Source organism: Protopterus annectens, chromosome 9.part0 (assembly GCF_019279795.1).
Source record: "Protopterus annectens isolate FY-2018-M chromosome 9.part0, PAN1.0, whole genome shotgun sequence".
NCBI classification, from domain to species: Eukaryota; Metazoa; Chordata; order Ceratodontiformes; family Protopteridae; genus Protopterus; species Protopterus annectens.
This window is the reverse complement of record NC_056743.1, coordinates 50,083,302-50,101,746: the sequence shown is the minus strand read 5'-3', so window position 1 is coordinate 50,101,746 and position 18,445 is coordinate 50,083,302. Positions and strand designations below refer to the sequence as shown.

Genomic DNA, 18,445 nt, shown 5'->3' with positions numbered 1-18,445 from the left:
AACTCTTGACATCAGTTATAACTAGATCAGTCAGTCCACTAGATGATGTCATAGTCACTGTATTTCATGGCTGGTAAATAGAATAAATTAGCAGCTGGAATTTATTGGGCAATGTGAAACATTTAAAGTGTTTAATAGAGCAAAGGAGACTACCTTTCTCTGTTGGATTGAGGTATTCTTTGAAAGGCATTAAATTAGGAAAGAAATAGGTCACAGGCTAGTGTGCTGGAAGCATAAGACTGAAACCTGGGTCACAGCGTTTCCTGAAATCATGGTCACATTGCAATTTTTTATTGTCAGTTTGTTGGCTACTTGTAGTTTGCAGCAATGGTGGTTTATTAAGTTTTTTTTTTAAACATTTATCACAATTTTCTTGTTTGTGTACTAAATGTTGCATGGCCTACTTTGCATGTTTTTTTCTTCTGTTGTACCTGGTTGAAACTGTATCTTCACATGTATTTGAACAAACCATTGTGTCCTAGCAGCTGCATTTTTAACTGTGTATCTGTTTAATTTTGCAATCATTAACAGCATAAAACACATTTGGTTTGTCTGTTTTAAACACTACTTGATCCTCTCAGAGGTGATCCTTCTGTTCCAGCTAGGTGTGTTTGCATGAATTCTGTAGGGAACCAGCCATAGGTTTGAGGGACTGCTTATCAGGTGGTATGTCAACCCAGTGAAACATAGTACATTATCACAGAGGAGAATGGTCCTGTGTAAAGAGACTGTTACTCTTTTCTCCTTGACAGTGATCTTGGAGTAGAAGGGGGTGTGCACAGAGCCAAGAGATAGATGGATTGCATGAAAGAAGAACTGTGACAGCCAAACAGCACTGTTGTAGAATGAAAAGTTAGTGGCACTGAGTAGAAAGAAGTGGCAGCAATTGACAAGGCACCCTAATGCAGAAAAATGGGAGAGAGGAGGTAGATGATGATGACGACGGTTGTGGGAGAATGCAGCCCCACAAAGTAATTTCTTTGGTACCAGTTTGAAGGCTGTGGGAGAATGCAGCCCCACAAAGTAATTTCTTTGGTACCAGTTTGAAGGCTGTGGGAGAATGCAGCCCCACAAAGTAATTTCTTTGGTACCAGTTTGAAGGCTGTGGGAGAATGCAGCCCCACAAAGTAATTTCTTTGGTACCAGTTTGAAGGCTGTGGGAGAATGCAGCCCCACAAAGTAATTTCTTTGGTACCAGTTTGAAGGCTGTGGGAGAATGCAGCCTCACAATGTAATTTCTTTGGTACCAGTTTGAAGGCTGTGAGAGAATGCAGCACCACAAAGTAATTTCTTTGGTACCAGTTTGAAGGCTGTGGGAGAGTGCAGTCATACAAAGTAATTTCTTTGGTACCAGTTTGAAGGCTGTGGGAGAATGCAGCCTCACAAAGTAATTTCTTTGGTAACAGTTTGAAGGCTGTGGGGGAATGCAGCCCCACAAAGTAATTTCTTTGGTACCAGTTTGAAGGCTGTGGGAGAGTGCAGTCCCGCAAAGTAATTTCTTTGGTACCAATCTGAAGGCTGTGGGAGAATGCAGCACCACAAAGTAATTTTTTTGGTACCAGTTTGAAGGCTGTGGGAGAATGCAGCCCCACAAAGTAATTTCTTTGGTACCAGTTTGAAGGCTGTGGGAGAGTGCAGTCCCACAAAGTAATTTCTTTGGTACCAGTTTGAAGGCTGTGGGAGAATGCAGCACCACAAAGTAATTTTTTTGGTACCAGTTTGAAGGCTGTGGGAGAATGCAGCCCCACAAAGTAATTTCTTTGGTACCAGTTTGAAGGCTGTGGGAGAATGCAGCCCCACAATGTAATTTCTATGGTACCAGTTTGAAGGCTGTGGGAGAATGTAGCCCCACAAAGTAATTTCTTTGGTACCAGTTTGAAGCTGGCTTTTAGTGAATTCAAGCATTAAAGACTTTTCTGGCAGGTTCAAACTTAGCGAGTTGGTTGCTGTGGACACCATCTGTCCTTTCTCTTTAAACATGTATTATATTGTGACTGAGGCATTCATACCACTGTATGATAGCAGTTTTACAAAACATGTCTAAGCAGAGTGAATAAACTGAGTTTCAGTCAGGAAGGAGTACATCAGAAGGTAAACGTTCAGTGGGGTTGCTGTCTGATTTAGACATGCACCTAACATAGCTCAATTGGTGGTTTCACCATAAATGGTCATATTTAGCCAACATACTGTGACTGTGGTGGTCTTGTCAATTTTAAAGTTTATTCCTACCATGTTTGAAAATCTGTTAGTGCCATCCTTGATGATATTGGACGTGTGATGAGTACTCCTTCAGGAAATTTTTCATATCATCCGTGCATTTGTTTTTTGCATTACCTAACTAGATCTATATTGTAGACATCTGACGGAAGCCAAGTGCTATCCCTGGGAAAGTTCACCAACAAGTGCACTTGTGATCACTAGGTTCCACCAAGTCATTACCTTCAGAGTCCATTTTGCTGTTCACGTACCTTATCCATAAGATGTGGGCCTCCTTTAGTAAAAAAAAGCTATTCTGTGCAGTGCTCATATGGTCAGGGCTTTGTTGGAGCACAGAAAGATACTAGCCTTTAGTGAGGGGGCTGCCACTACTGAATCTGAGAGAGAGACACCCGACATGCAGCTACAGACTCTGAAATGATTTAAAAAGGTGCACAAAAATTGATACTGAAAGTGTCTGTGCAATCCGTCCAGGGCTAGGGGACAGCGTTCTGCAGAGCTCAGTCCATCCAGGGCTAGGGAACAGCGTTCTGCAGAGCTCAGTCTGTCCAGGGCTAGGGAACAGCGTTCTGCAGAACTCAGTCCGTCCAGGGCTAGGGAATAGCGTTCTGCAGAGCTCAGTCCATCCATGGCTAGGGGACAGCGTTCTGCAGAGCTCAGTCCATCCAGGGCTAGGGGACAGCATTCTGCAGAGCTCAGTCCATCCAGGGCTAGGGGACAGTGTTCTGCAGAGCTCAGTCCATCCAGGGCTAGGGGACAGTGTTCTGCAGAGCTCAGTCCGTCGAGGGCTAGTGGACAGCGTTCTGCAGAGCTCAGTCCGTCCAGGGTTAGGGGACAGCGTTCTGCAGAGGCTCGGTCTTCTCAGTCTTTGACACAGATGTCTCCAGCTGATAAAGCAAAAGAAGAAACCTCAAGTGGAACCACAGAACGTTGTACTTTAATACAAAATGTTAAAACATGCAATACATATGCACAAGCAATTTGAGTGTGACTATTCTTCAAATGCTAAATAGACCCATTATCATTTACTAAGTTTAAATAACATTCACGACAGGTTCAGCAAAGCAGCAATTAAGCATACAGTACAGTATATTGTAAGCCTTAAAGCCATATGACAGCACTTAAAGTGTTAAATTATATTTTGATGTTTCTTTTTCAAAACTAGACTAATACTTAACTTGTTGATGTATTTAGTCCAGGTTCAAAATTTATTTGTAAATATGTGACCCATTTATGTTTTGCTGTCTCTGTTTCTAAGACAATCTCTCCCTCCTCTAACACTCTCTCTGTTTTTCAATAACTCTAGACACAAATGTGTGTCCATCATTAATAGCTGTGAAACATTTAGCCAATGAAAAATACCTCTTTTCATATCTGCACTTTGTTCAGAAACTTCTTTCTTTAAGATATCCGTTTGTCTTGCCGACATAAAAGACCAGACACTGGACACAGGTGGCTAAATATTCAATATTCTATGTAATGCTTGTTCCATGGCAGACAGATGCATATATTATATTAATAACTAGGGTGAAGGAAATGTATGTCTGTAGTTGATTTCTAGACTAAACTGACAGAGCTGTATAAATTAATCAGTGATGGCCCAAAGTTTATATACAAAAGTGAGAACATAATTTGAGGCAAAACATTGGTTATAAAGATTTTGCCATCACTAAATCGCTGCATTTTGGCAAGAAAAGTAATTCTGCCTATTATAACTGCCACATTTCACTGTTTAGAAGCTATACTGCATACAGATTTGTATTTTCTGATGATAAAGCATACAAGCATAAAGCTATGGTGTTTGGCCCTCTAATGCATATTGTAATGACGCCACACATTTGGCTGTACAGGTTGCTATTGCAATACCAACATGCCTTATATGATGGATATAGAAATACCACACTTATAAGAAAAAATGGGAATATAACCAATAAAACAGCAGTTACTGGATACAGGAATGAAAAAAGACAGTCAATTATTAACAGAGAGCATTTTAGTTCCTCTTTTATTAACACAAAACTTCATCAGATTAAAACACGAGAAATAGTGAGATATTTCTAGTTCTTTGAAACATGTCAATTAAACATAATATCATTAAATCAATCCTACCAATAATGTAGTACGATCTAGTGACACTATTAAGTTAAAATTAAATTACCTGAATAAAAAATAATATACCAAATAAGTGTCAAAAACACTTAAAACTAAAATACAGTCATAATTTATCAACCCTAAGGCCAGCAAACTTGGTATTGAAATCTTGTTATTCATTCCTGGTGGGTGTGTAGTGTTAAGTGAAAAAGTAAAATTTGCCATTGCACTTCCCTATATTTGAGGTAGGAAGACCAGTGTCCTCCCATAGCAGCAATTTCCAACACACAAAAACAAACATTAAAATCTGAACACGCTCTAGAATGTTTGCTTAATATATTAGAAAGATCCTTCTTCTCAAAAGTATATATGTGTTGGTGTATTCTGGTCTTTGGATTTTTCCTCGTCTTTCCTAAATAAAAAGCTGCACGTGACAAACAAGTGGCTGCATACACAAGAGGTAATTTCCCAGTGTTAAATTAGTTCTTTCGTAATGAAATCTGCATTGTTTGCAAGGACTGCATTTCTTCATCCTCCCTGTCCTGCTAATTCCTTCTCTTGTTTATCCCTTTTTATTTTTTCAAATAAATTCTTAATATTCATACCCTTTTTGTATACTGTTTTAGGACGTTCCCCAAGTTTACTAATAAGGTCAAACGCTTCAAATACTCTCTCCTATTTCTTTCTGTAATTGAATTTATATCTGAAATATTGTCATTGTAAATTAATACCAAAGTCCTACGGGGATCAATGCCTGATTTAACTGACAGACTAAGTAGTTCAGGGTGATGAAGATGTCGCAATTTATTGACTACATCAACCTGAATACTTACAGTTTTTAAGATGTGTGTCTTTATAAAAGCAAAAAGAATGGAGATTTGAATCTACAATTTATAGAAAACCAACTTGCTGTAAGTTTTTTACATTATGACAGTAACCATCCTTTTTGGCAAAAAGGAATTTAGTCAAGGGACAAATAAGGTTGTCCAGGTTAGTTATGATGTTTTTCACAAAGAATTCAATAATTTAAGGGAAATGTTTTTGCAAAGAAAATATCCTAAATGGTTATTAGATGACTACACTTAAAGGTAGATGTACTAGTCATGTTCCCCTTTTACAACATCCTGAACCATTTAATCTGTCAGGTAAATCAGACATTAATTCCATCAGGATGTTGGTATTAACTTATGACAGTGCTATTAAGATAAAACGAATTATAGAAACAAAAATGGAGAGGGATATTTGTAGCATTTGACCATATTAATAAACTTGGGGAACGCCCTAAAATATTATTCAAAGTGATTGGATGTATCTCACTATTTATTTGTCACATTTTAGTAGTGTTTTAATCTGATGAAGTTCATGTTAATAAAAGTGGAACAAAAGCGTTCCTTGTTAATAACTGATTGTTTTTTATTCCTGTATCCAGTGATTGTTTTTTTGTTTTAGTGTTAAGAAATGTAATGTTTTACAGAGGCATGAGTGATAACCATGACTAAAAATTTATTTTCTGGCCTGAGGATTGCTGACCTATGTACTGTGATAGTATTTACTGACAATTTGTTCGTGAATAAGAATCATCTTGTCCACATAGTTTGCCCGTTATCTTGTTTGAAGGGTGAGCTCAGTTCTTTGTTACCCAGTGTCCGTCTTCTTTGTACATTGTCGTGGAATTGTTCTGTCTGCTTCTGTTGCAGTCATGGCTTTCAGTACAGTTTACAATTCCACAGTGTCCTCAGCCGGACCATTCAGTACATTTTCAGATCCGTGCTGAGCTGTCCTGCCACTCTATCTTCAGCTCATGCAGTTTGTTTTTGTATCACTGCTTCTCTGCATGATGCTGCTTTTTTCAGATTTCTTCATTTCCCTGAACCTTGTCAACATGTCTGTGTTCTGCCACCTCTGTTCCCCTCTTCTAACAGAATATGTAATGAGTTCCTTTGATATGTCTTTATAAGTCTTCTGGTGTAAAGTGTCACCATCTTTGTTATTCCTGTGGACACAGCGTCTGATTTCTTGTGAACACAGCGTCTGATTTCTTGTGGACACAGCATCTGATTTCTTGTGGACACAGATTCTGATTTCTTGTGGACACAGCGTCTGATTTCTTGTGGACACAGCGTCTGATTTCTCACAGGTATGTCTTTAGGTTCTTCAGTAGTAGACACAATATCACAGGTGTTGTCTCATCATCTTTCTGGTTGCAGAAATAATCGTGTTAATTTGTTGCTGGTGTTGCGTCTCACAATGTAAAATCACTCCGTTTTCCTTCTTTCACTGTTTTCATTGCATACCAACGTTTATATGATCCTTTGTGTGCTAAAGAATCATTTTCTTATAAATGATTAAATGCAGCCAAACAAGATAAATAAGACAATCAACTCCCCAAAACAAATCTGTTCCTTTACGTTTAGAGTCAGCATGACTGATGCTTATAAACTGAGTTATTGATGGACGTGCTCCACCTAAAAAAAACAAATCCCGGAGAGCCACACGCTCTAGAGATATAAACCTCACCACAAAGATAAATAGGACATGCTGGAGGGATAGATTCCTGTCCCAGAGACTCCCCATGCTTTGGAACAGGATTCCAGTATGTATCAGGCAGATCCCCTCACTAACACTCTTCAAGAGAAACCTTGACGGGTGGATGGGAAACAGAAAATTTACCCCGGGGATCACTGCAGTGGCTCTGCTGGACAGTGGCGCAGGGAACTAATCTAAGGGGGTGGCGAAAGCCAACACATTCTGGCTAGGCTTATAAATGTCCTTGGGCAGATAGCCTAGTACTTACCTATGAGTAAGTCATTAATTTTTGTAGATGAGCTTTGTGTAACTTCACATGTGTGTTTTCTTTGTTTCTCAATGAGTAATGGTAAGATAGAGAGAAATCTGAAATGGGTGCCCCACAAAACACAACTACTTCAGTGTTCATTTGTTGAAAATAAGCCACATTTACCCTTTTACTCACCTTTTCCAAGTAATTATGACTTGAGTTGGTTTGTATAAAGTAGGGGTGTAGTGATAAAACCCCTGCAACAGGGCTCAGGAGGATGTTTCCTGTGGAGTAAAAAGAGCTGTCAGCTGTCTCATCACTGAAGTCTCTCGGTAAAGCAGCAATTTTCTGAAGCACCTTTTAGTTAATTCAACTGTGCTCCCCCTTGCTCGTTTACCTGTATGTAGCTGTCTGATATTAGCATATCTGTGCTGTATTCATCATAGGTACTTACAAGGCTAATGATATGTGAGTTTATGAAGCCTAACCCTCCATTCTCATGGTAATTTTTAGTCCTTATATTCCATATACAAATAACCAAGAGGTAGGCAGAACAAGGACATGTTGAGAATTTACACATTTCTACTATGTTATCAGTGTGATAGTTTCAAGGAAAGCCATGCTTGCCAAAGGATACTGTTAAACATTTCTTTGTATTTAGTTTTAGTCCATGGTTCTCACTCCAACTATTTGTTTGGGAAAGGTCTTCTTAGAGGTCCTCATGGGAGTTGATGATGGCACCAAATTCAAAATCATCTACAGACTTGTGGCCATAAACTCTTAACTTTTACTTCGACCTCCAAGAAATAAATGCCAAAGCGAAATGGCCCGAAGACTGAACCCTGGAGTACACCACCAGTGCCATGTCTTTTAGAGGAGGTAAAGCTACTTACCCTAATTTACTTGGTTCTGTTTGTGAACCATTTTGCTATCCATTGAGTTACTCAGAGATTTATATTTAGCTGGGACAGTTTATTTATCATTCCTGAGTCAGTGATGGTGTCAGATGTTTTTGCAAGGTCTAGATATGCAGTGTGTACTGATTTTCCTCACCCATTGCTTCAGCAACCTTCTCAAATAAGTCAGCCAAGCTAGCTAAGCAGGATCTGCCATTGATGAATCCCAACTGCTTTGAGTTGATAGGTAAGCAGGATCTGCCATTGATGAATCCCAACTGCTTTGAGTTGATAGTTAGGTAAGCAGGATCTGCTGTTGATGAATCCCAACTGCTTTGAGCTGATAGTTTGTGGGTTACTTCTGTCCGTATTTATTAATTCCATAATGATCTTTTCCACAGCCTTACACAGGAGTCTCATCAGGCTTATGGGCCTATAAATGTTCTTTTATATCACCATTGTAGTATTCTTTACATAAAGGATCTCCTACTATGGATAGCCCAATGTCCAGCCAGCATACCAAAGCCTTTGGAATTGATAGATAACATATGTATGCTCCTCGCACATGGTGTAGGGCATAAAGGTGAGGTACAGACATACATATCTCAGAACTTCTTTGCCACCAGTGCAAACACCATCACTGAATGTCATTCTGAACACTCCCCCTTCTGTGCAGGTTACCAAGCCATGTTTCAGATAAGTGCCCCATTCGTGTTTCTTCTTATTTCTGTGTTTATTTTTTGTGAGTTTACATGTCATCCAGAAAGGGAAAATGTCAATGTAGGAGGTACATTCCCCATAACTGTCATCATGAGCAGTGTCTGTTTTGTTTTGGTGCTTGTTACGACCATACACAGTGTTCCATCTGCCAAGTGTTTGTCCATAAGACGCTACATAGTTGTCTGTCCTCCTTATCTATTTACACTGACTAAAATTGTTAATACAAGGTGCTATAGTGGAGTCTTCCCATCCCAAAAGTCAGCGTGCCAAGAAAAAGGCCAAAAAACTTGGGTCTGGTTCATCTGCTGTCCAGCCTTAGCCAGACATCTCTCTCAAGGCTGGTGAAAGCTCAGAGGATGGGGCAGTTGTTGCTTTACATTCCTCTGCCACAACCCTGTCAGAAGCCTGCATGGATCTGACTTCTCACACATCCTTGGAGGGTTTACAAATATCTGCTCTAGATGTTGAGGGGGAACCTTGGCTGATTATATCTGAGGGACCAAGGGGGATACTGCAGATTCTTGTTCGGGAAGAGATTCCTACAAAGTTGGTTGAGTGTTGGGCAAGGGTCTGGACCTACTAGGGTATTTGATTAGACATCCCTCAAAAGAAAAAAACAAGCATATTTCCCCTGTTGTTGAAGATCCCCAATGTGTTACTCATCTTGATAAGATGGATAGCTGCATGGCTTAAAATAGGACATGGCAAGTATCATACATCAGCTGGTCAGGTGAAATTCTTGGTTGCAGTCAGGGTGTCCCACAGTGCTCTGGGTTGCAGTCAGGGTGTCCCACAGTGCTCTGTCCTAGGCCTATACTTGTTTAGATTGTATCGGTCAGACTTATCTTTTTCATCTGAGGTGTTCTACAGTCTGTATGCAGATGTCTTGAAATTGGGTAAACTGATTACATGCATTACAGATAAGACATGTCTGCAAAAGAACTTGACTAAATTGGCCATTTGAGCACAGGAGAGTAGTATGCTGATAAATGCATCAAAAACTTGGCGTATGAGATTTAGGAGATGTACATTGAAGGGTGAATATTTAATACAGCACACAGTGATCGAAACTGTAGTTTCATATAAAAACTTGGGTATATGGGTAGATCCAGGTTTGAGTTTTTCTAATCATATCAACCAATTGTTTAATTATAATTGTAGAATTCTATGTTGTATGAAATGATGAAGTTGTCATTGTTTGTTAATTACGTTAGACCCAACTTTGAGTATGGAATAACAATATTTATTTTTTATTTTATTTTACATTTATTGACCGGGATAGTCTGACTGGGAACATGTCCTTTTTCAGCGGAGGCCCAGGGAAAAAAGCTACAGTTACATCAGAGGTTAATAAATCAACATAAGACAAGGATTACATATATATATATATATATATATATATATATATATATATATATATATATATATATATAAGAACAAAGCATAACAAAATTAAGCAGTTATTATTCAGTGATCTGTGTCTCAGTAGAAATAGAATAATACAGTACTATAGAGTATTCATAATTATCATCATTTGGAAGTGGGAGAAGGAGATGTGGAACAAGACTGAAGCTCGAGAACTGAGTCGAACAAGAATAAGAGAATTGTAAAGAATGATTATGAGGGGGGTGAGACAGGATAGGATGGGGTAGGATGCCGTTGTAATAAAACAAGCATGAGTAAACTGGAGAGAGTAAAGTGGAAATATACCAAGGGCATCCATGGATGTGAAAATTGAAGTTAATATGAAGGACTAAAATACCTGAACTTTTACAGTGTCTCCTATATATAAGGCATTTAGCGATAACTACCTCTGGGAACATTTGGGGTAATCAAGAAATAGTAGAGAATCATCAGACAATCTATGTAGAAGATTCTATAGGAATGAGAAGTGTATTAATTGGTTCTCTGACAGTCGCTGATGCTTGGAACAGATTACCAAATTACATTAAAGCAAGTACTAGTTTAGATATTTTTAAGAACAGCCTGGATGCTTATTATGGGAACAATTGTTTTGGTATATTGGCAGGCTAAAAGGGCATTAATGCCCGTGCTTGAAATATTTGTATGTATGTATGTTAATAACCTTGAAGGCTCCTCAAGGAGTCTCTGTCTCTGCTCCTTCCTGGTCATCTGTTCCATTTAAGAGGCCCCATAGACCAAGACTCCTCTGAAGAGGATTTGGATTCTGGGGAGGAGTGTTTGTATTATGGGTCTGAGGAAGAGAGCTATGTAATGGCTGACTGACAATGATTGGATGTGTTAAAAGTGATGTACAATGTTTGCACCTACAGTTCTGCCGCAGTTTGGAATCTATAATGTTTGCAACTGAGATTGTGTTGCTATGGTTTATTTTCATTTATATTAATGTAACATTGCCCGTGTCTTACATGATAACCTAATAAAGCGGTTTCTTGTTTAAAAAAATTGGTCTGAGGAAGAGGTTTCTGTTAGTCCTGATTCTACCTTAGTCGAATTTCTTTTCGGGACACTATTTCTTTTCATGGTGGAATATTTCAAGTGGGACTGTTCTCAGGTTTCTGATATTCAAAAGAGAGGTGTTATGAACTCCTCCAGCTGGAGTCTCCCAAACCCTGTTCAGTTCCTCCAGTGTTGGCTGCACTCGGATACCTTTTCAGAGGCCTCTGTTACCGCTGATTCTCATCCTCCAGCCCCCAAGAAACCTAACAGATTTTACAAGGTGCCTGATGATTTTACATTTTTACACAAATGCCTTTCTGCTGATCTTTCTGTTGTATCTGTTCTGACAATCCCTCTAAGCTGTTGTCCTCTACCAAGTTGCTCCCTTCAGACAAGGGTATTAGAGCCGTGGAATGTTTAGGCAGAAAGGTCTATACTGCTGCCACCCTGGCTTTTAGGGCTATCAGTTACCAGACTTATATGACTAGGTATGTTTTAGTCTCTCTTTCTCAAGCTTCTTAGGCAATCTCTGACCTCTCTGATTCAGAAAGGAAGGTCTCGGGCCTTTCTTTATTGAGTTCTACCTCTCGAATGGCTTGTCATGCCATTAAGTGTAGTTACAATGCAGCTAATACTTCCTCTGGGGCTGCTGCATTTGGTTCTGTTTTGGGGTATTACTTTTGGCTTACTCTTCAGCATTTACCTGATAACATTGAAGCTCAATTGTTGGACACCCCCCTTGATAATAAGAACCTTTTTGGCTCTCCTGCTGCGGCAAAGCCTTACAGAGATGGAAACATATTTTTGTTTCTCATATCAAGAAACTTCATAGGAATTATCCCCCCAAATCTGCCTTTGTTCTTAGACATTCTCCTCCTCCCACTTAAGGATAAAAAGAGTTCTAAGCATGTACCTCCAGCTAAGTCTACTTAAATTCCTACTTCTCAGAAGCCTCCTTTTCAACACAAACCAGATTCTGTCTGACAGTTTGCTTCTACTTTCTGTATATTTTTCACAGAATCTTTTGAAAGATAAGAAAAAAAAGTATACAAAGGATTCATATATGATTCTATTATGTATGAACAAATGCATTTAATGTTGCATATAAACACCAGCATAAATATGTTTGACTATACACATCAAACGCACTAAATAACGATATAAGAAGTATTGAGAAAGGAAAACTATGTATTTTCCCAATATTAACTCTATCCCCCCCCTTAACAGTAGTCTCACCTTCGTCTGAATAGTGACAGCGTTATGGGATAGTTTTTATTCAGGTAAGTTGTAGGGTTACTTGGAGCATCATAGTACAGAGAGCTCAACTTAACGCTACCCTTTCCGCAACCCTAATGGTACACCTTACCTTATAAAACACTTCCTATAATGCTGCAACTACACAAGACACACTTGGACACACAATCAACACTGTATCCTTCCCCTTACCTAACCCTTACTTTAGCCATAAAATACACACATTCGCACATAAACATACACCTATCTCTGACCCCAATTCTAAATCACAAACACATGCACCAACACTTGCACCCCCTCCAACCCTATTCACCTGTCTCAAAGAGAAATATACTGCCAACATTCAGACCACTTGGCTGTCCGTACTATCGAAATTAAATGCCCTTCTGCATTTGTTGACCAAATGGACATTCAGCAAAACACAGAAGAATCATATATGTTTACAGCTACCTCTTTATCAGTGCACACACACACGCGCGCACACACAATCATACATGCATAATATAAATATGTATATATATATATATATATATATATATATATATATATATATATATACAGACACACACACACATATATATAAATAGATTCATAATTTTGACAACCCTCATTAATCTTAAATTTATAATACAGTAAGTCAGCACTTTGAATATTAGTTGCTGTTGTTACATATATGAAGGAATGTATAATGTTAATGCATTAAAGAACAGACTGGATAGGCTAATTTGGCTTTTTCTTCCATCAAGTAAATTCAAATAAATATCTATTTTAGAGTCATTCATACAGAATTAACCATTATAAATGAGGAATTTATAATGCATTCATGTATAGACACTAATTTAATTTATGGTATCATTTTGATGTGTAATTAATGAAACTAATTTTACTCCCTGCATGAAACTGAATTGTTTGATATCTTCTTCACCAGAGGAGTTCTGATTGCCATATGTTGATGAACTGTAATAGTGCATATCATTTAAACTGACGTAAGACCGATGTAGCAAGGCAAACTTTTAACAGGAAGGTGTTTTATTGGTTACACTTCTCCACAGGTTAGACATTTGTGAACAGCTGCACTCATAGTGTTATTTATCTGCATTAACATCACGTTTGCTCTTTTTTGAAGGGTAGAAACACATGCAGATAACACTACAGGCTTCAGTCATATTGTAAAGGTTGTACAGGGTAATCGGGTTATAGTATTGAACAGTATGATAGTGATATTTGTCTCTTCGGATTTTGTAATGTTTTCTTGCATTTACAAATGATGTATTTTCCCCTCTGTGATCAGGTATTTTGTATAAAATAATACTTTTATGATTCACTAACAAGGGCTGTTAAACAGACATAAGTTGAAATACAGACATTTCATATACATCTCATGAAATCCAGTCTTGTGAGGACAACTGCGGTTTAGGCACTACATTTTATAATTGCTGCATATCTTTAAAGTGTAGAAAACAGTAAGCCTTGATTTTAATACATTTTTATTAATAACAATGTAATTTGTCTTGCAGGTGAAGTTATACAAGGAAGAATAACCGTCCAAAAAAACAGGAAAGACCCAAGATCCCTGATTGTAACTTTGGCAGCTCGTGACATGAAGCAGACTTTCTATCTTCAGTAGTGAAAAATATACTGCTAGTTCTTGTTTCATTACTGCCAGATAAAATAAATTTTATTTCTTTTTGAAGAATAAGTGCATTTCTTTTGGTTATTCTCATTTAGTGTTAATATTATTAACTTCAGAGACGAGCACTATGCCGGTACAGGGTTTTGATCCTTTGAGGGTTGTGCTTTCCTTTAAGGGAGACCACTTACATTCCAACACGCTACTAAGGTTATCCCTTCAACTGTGTGTTTTCTGACTACTGTGATATGACGTCTGTGGCATCATCAGTTAGTCCACAGGTCTAGAGACTGTGATTTAGGTAGGCAGGTGTTCGAATCCGGTTGTGTGTGGTTTGTATGAGTGCGTAAAAATAAATAAATAGAAAGACATTGCTGACATTTATGATGGTTTACCCAACAGATGTGGTGTGAGATATTTTGTTTTCTGATGCTTGGGGGATTTTGAACTCCTTTTTTCTTTACTTCCTTGTAAGCATGCCTGTTTTAACAGGTTTACATTTTGTATCTTCCATTGCACTAGAGTTCGCTAAAAGCAGCATCATTATTCTACTACAGAAAATAGTAATTCTCATCCTCCCCATGAAAAACTGCTGAGAATTTGCCTTTGTCCTCTTGGCTCTGATATTGTTCAGTGCAGAGTAGAGTCGATACATGGAGTAAAGCAAAAGTGATATAGCCTGCGAATATGTAATATGTCAGTTATTGTATCGTCCATAGTTCTCAGTAATCCTGATGTGATGATTTATAGGCCTGTGAACATGTAATGTGTCAGTTATTGTATCTTCCATAGTTCTCAGTAACCCTGACATGATGTTTTATAGGCATGTGAACATGTAATATGTCAGATACTGTACCTTCCATAGTTCTCAGCAATCCTGATGTGATGTTTCATAGGCCTGTGAACATGTAATATGTCTGCTATTGTATCTTCCATGGTTCTCAGTAGCCCTGATGTAATGTTTTATAGGCCTGTGGACATGTAATATGTCAGCTATTGTACCTTCCATAGTTCTTAGTAATCCTGACTTGATGTTTTATAGGCCTGTGAACTTATAATATGTTGGTTATTGTACCTTCCATAGTTCTTAGTAATCCTGATGTGATGTTTCATCTGTCTCTAAGGTATGTTGAGAAATGTGATCTACAAAATGCTGTTGTGTGTTACACAATGCTCATTTCCTTGGTTATTGTTCAGTTATGTTCTTGCACACACTTGAAATGTTTAGCCTTTAACAACTGTTGTAGAAATACCTCTGTGGCCTCATTAGGTAATACGTATGTCATGCAGGTGGTACTGAGGTAGCCAGGGTTTTCAGTCCCATCTGCTATACATTGTGGTAGTGTAGGAAACGATTGTTGCTAGACAATAGTAACTTGATATGTAGTGATGAATTCTACTTGGATATGACCATTTTATAAGGGGATGTAGTGCTCACTTTTAACTATGACATTTATTCACACACACACACACACACACACACACACACACTACTAATGACTTTTCTCAGTATGTGTGAATTCTAACAAAAGTTTCAGAACTTGTTTTATGACATCATTAGCTAGTGCACTATCATAAGAACTGAGGCTGGTGGGGTTCACGTCTCTGCAGATCTCATCTGCAGAGTAATAGCAGCTGCCATTATCATGTGACAAAAAATGCCATGCAAGCATAAAACTGTGATAGTTTGCCATGCCCAACTACTGACAGATTCCATGCCTCACTGTCGGGATGCAGTGCTTCATGTACTGTTTGCTAGCTTTTTCTCCCCTTCTGGGGTACGCACATTTTCTATGTGGATTTTATCTTCTGATGCATAAAGTCTGTTTCACTAATTGTGTACTCACACCTTTTCTGAACACCTGCAGCTGCTGTGTCCACCAGTCATGACCAAGGTTTTCTGTTATCGGTGTCAAGGGTAATGAGTTTGAAAACTGCTAAGCGCGTTTTGTATTTTTTTGCCTAATATCATGTTTATTTCCCTAGGATGCATTTAGCACTCATCTCCTTCTTGAATAGTCTTTTAACATGCCTTGCTGATATCCTATCCCTTTAAATGTATCCTTGCAGCACATCGGGAGTTCAGACCCAGCTATTTTCATTTTTTTTTTTTTTGAGTGATCACAGGTTATGTATTCCCTTGACCTGTATTTGTCTGTCTACTCCTTTAGCATGCCTCGCTAATATGGTATACATTAATTAACAGAGTTATGTTTTCAAACACAGGTATGTGCATTATTCACTACCCTAGGAATGTGTTATTCCTTTCACCTTTGCTCCCACTGGTTAAGCAGTGGTCTGAAACCTGTCACTGACATCAACAGGAATTAACTGTCATCCCAAACATCTTGTCTCTTCTACTGGTTTCATTTGTGTCCTGACTTGTGTCCATATAATTCATTTATTTGGAGTCGTATGCCACTGTTGTGATTGCCATTTGATGGATATGTGTTAATAATAGCTATGTAAGTGACCCCTGTGTAACTGCAAAGATGTGTGCTGTGTTCTGAGGAATTTGTAGCATAACTGCTTCACTGATACCCCTTGCTATGGTGTATGTGTGGTAAATGTGACATACTTCCATATCACTGTTGCAGTGTTCTTTACTAAAGGGATCTTGGTAGCCCAACATCCGGCCAGTGTACCAAAGCCTTGGGATTTTTAAGGATGTTGTGCATCACACGTATGCTCCCTGCACACAGCTTTGGCCATAAAGGTGACATACGGATGTACATGCCGCAGAATGTCTGAGCTGCCAGTCCAAACCCCATCTTCGATCATCGGTCTGAATGCTCCTTTGTTTTTGCTGGTTACCAAGCCATTTTCAGATGTGTGTCCTGTTGGCGTTTTCTTCTTATCTTGTTTTTTTCTTTGATTGTGAGTTTACATACCAGAATGGAAAAGTGTCAGTGTGGGAGACAGATTCCCCTTAAGGATCATCACTAGCAGTGTTTGTTTTGCTTGGGTGCTTCTCATGACCTGTAGTCATCTCTCCTCCTTGTCTATCTACCTAGAGAACCAGCATCTTAAGTTGTTGGCTAGGGTGCGATGGTGGAATCATCCCATCTCGAGGCTCAATCATCTGCTAAAAAGAAGACCTAAAAAGTCAGGTCAGATTCAGCTACTGTACTGCCTCCCTAGACGTGTCTCTTGAGGCTGGTGAAAGCCTGGAGGGTTCTCCAATTCTGTCAGATTCCTCTGCTGTGTCCACTTTGGAGGCCCGTATGGATCCAGCTTCTTGCACATCCTCAGAGGCTATGCAGACATCCTTCACTGATGTTGAGGGGGAATCTAGGCTGATCATATCCGAGAGACCAAGGGGTGTTCTGCAGATTCTTGTTCAGGAGGAGATTACAACTACGTTGATTGAATGTTGTCAAGGGTCTGAACCTCCAAAGATCTTTACGGCTGACGTTCCTTTGGAGAAGAAGCAGAAAGATTATCATATTTCTTCTGCTGTCAAAGATCGCCAGTGTTAATGGCAGGATTTTACACAGGGGTTGCATAATGCACTTGTGGCCTTGAAGCCTCACCAGTGAGCTTCTGTTCCTGCACCCCCGTCCAATCTTAAGAGGTCAAGGGAGCAGGACTCTTCCGATGAGGAATTGGACTCTAGGGAAGAGTTCTTGGCTTGCTCCTTTCGTATTTCTTCTCCATTAGACTGTAATTCTGAGGAGGAGGATTCCATTAGTCCAGATTCTCCCTTTGAGTAACTGTTGTATGATGGAATTCTTTAAATGGGACTGTCCTCAGGTTTTTGACATCCAGAAAAGGTGCTATGAACTCTTCCAGATTGGGTCCCATAAGCCCTGTGCTGTCCCTCCGGTCCTGGCTGCCCTGTTGAACTCTTTTTTAGCAGCTTCTCAGCCTCCTGATTCCCAACCTCATGTCTCTCAGAAACCTGACAGGTTTTGTAAGGTTCCTGATGAGTGCAAGTTTCTTAACAAATGACCTGCTGCTGACTCCTCTGTTGTGTCTGTCTCTTCTGACAAACATTCCAAACTATTGTCTTCTACTAAATTGCTTCCTTTTGAGAAGGACAGTAGGGTCATTGAGTGCTATCCTGAACTTTCAGGCTATTAATTATTAGACCCATATGACCAGGTATGTCTTAGCTCTTTTTTCTCAGACCTTTCAGATTATTTCTGACCTTCCTGATTCTGAAGGGAAGGTTTTGGAACTCTCTTTGTTGGGTTCCTCTTCCCAAGTGGCTTACCATTCTATTAAATGTAGCTATGATACAGCTAATACTTCTAAAACTGCTGCCTTTGTTTCTGTGTTAAAGACTTTATTCTTGGCTTCTCCTCCAACCTATACCTGATGATATTAATGCTAAATTGATGGATGATCCCCTTGACATTAAAAATCTGTTTTTCTGCAGCTGTTGAGCTTTCTATGTCCCTGCAGGATAAGGGTAAGGCCTTTCATAAATTAGCAAAA

General features: G+C 39.0%; 1 protein-coding gene across 2 annotated transcripts in view; it reads left to right on the top strand.

Moving 5' to 3' along the window:
- Window positions 1-14,079, top strand: part of PRMT3 (protein arginine methyltransferase 3) — a 2,672,092-nt gene extending 2,658,013 nt beyond the window's left edge. For both annotated transcript variants that reach the window (XM_044082552.1, XM_044082550.1), the window contains exon 16: window positions 13,893-14,079. In XM_044082552.1, coding sequence (XP_043938487.1) covers window positions 13,893-14,002 — 110 coding nt within the window. In that variant the 3' untranslated portion in view covers window positions 14,003-14,079. The remainder of the gene's footprint in view (window positions 1-13,892) is intronic.
- The last annotated feature ends 4,366 nt before the right edge of the window (window positions 14,080-18,445 follow it).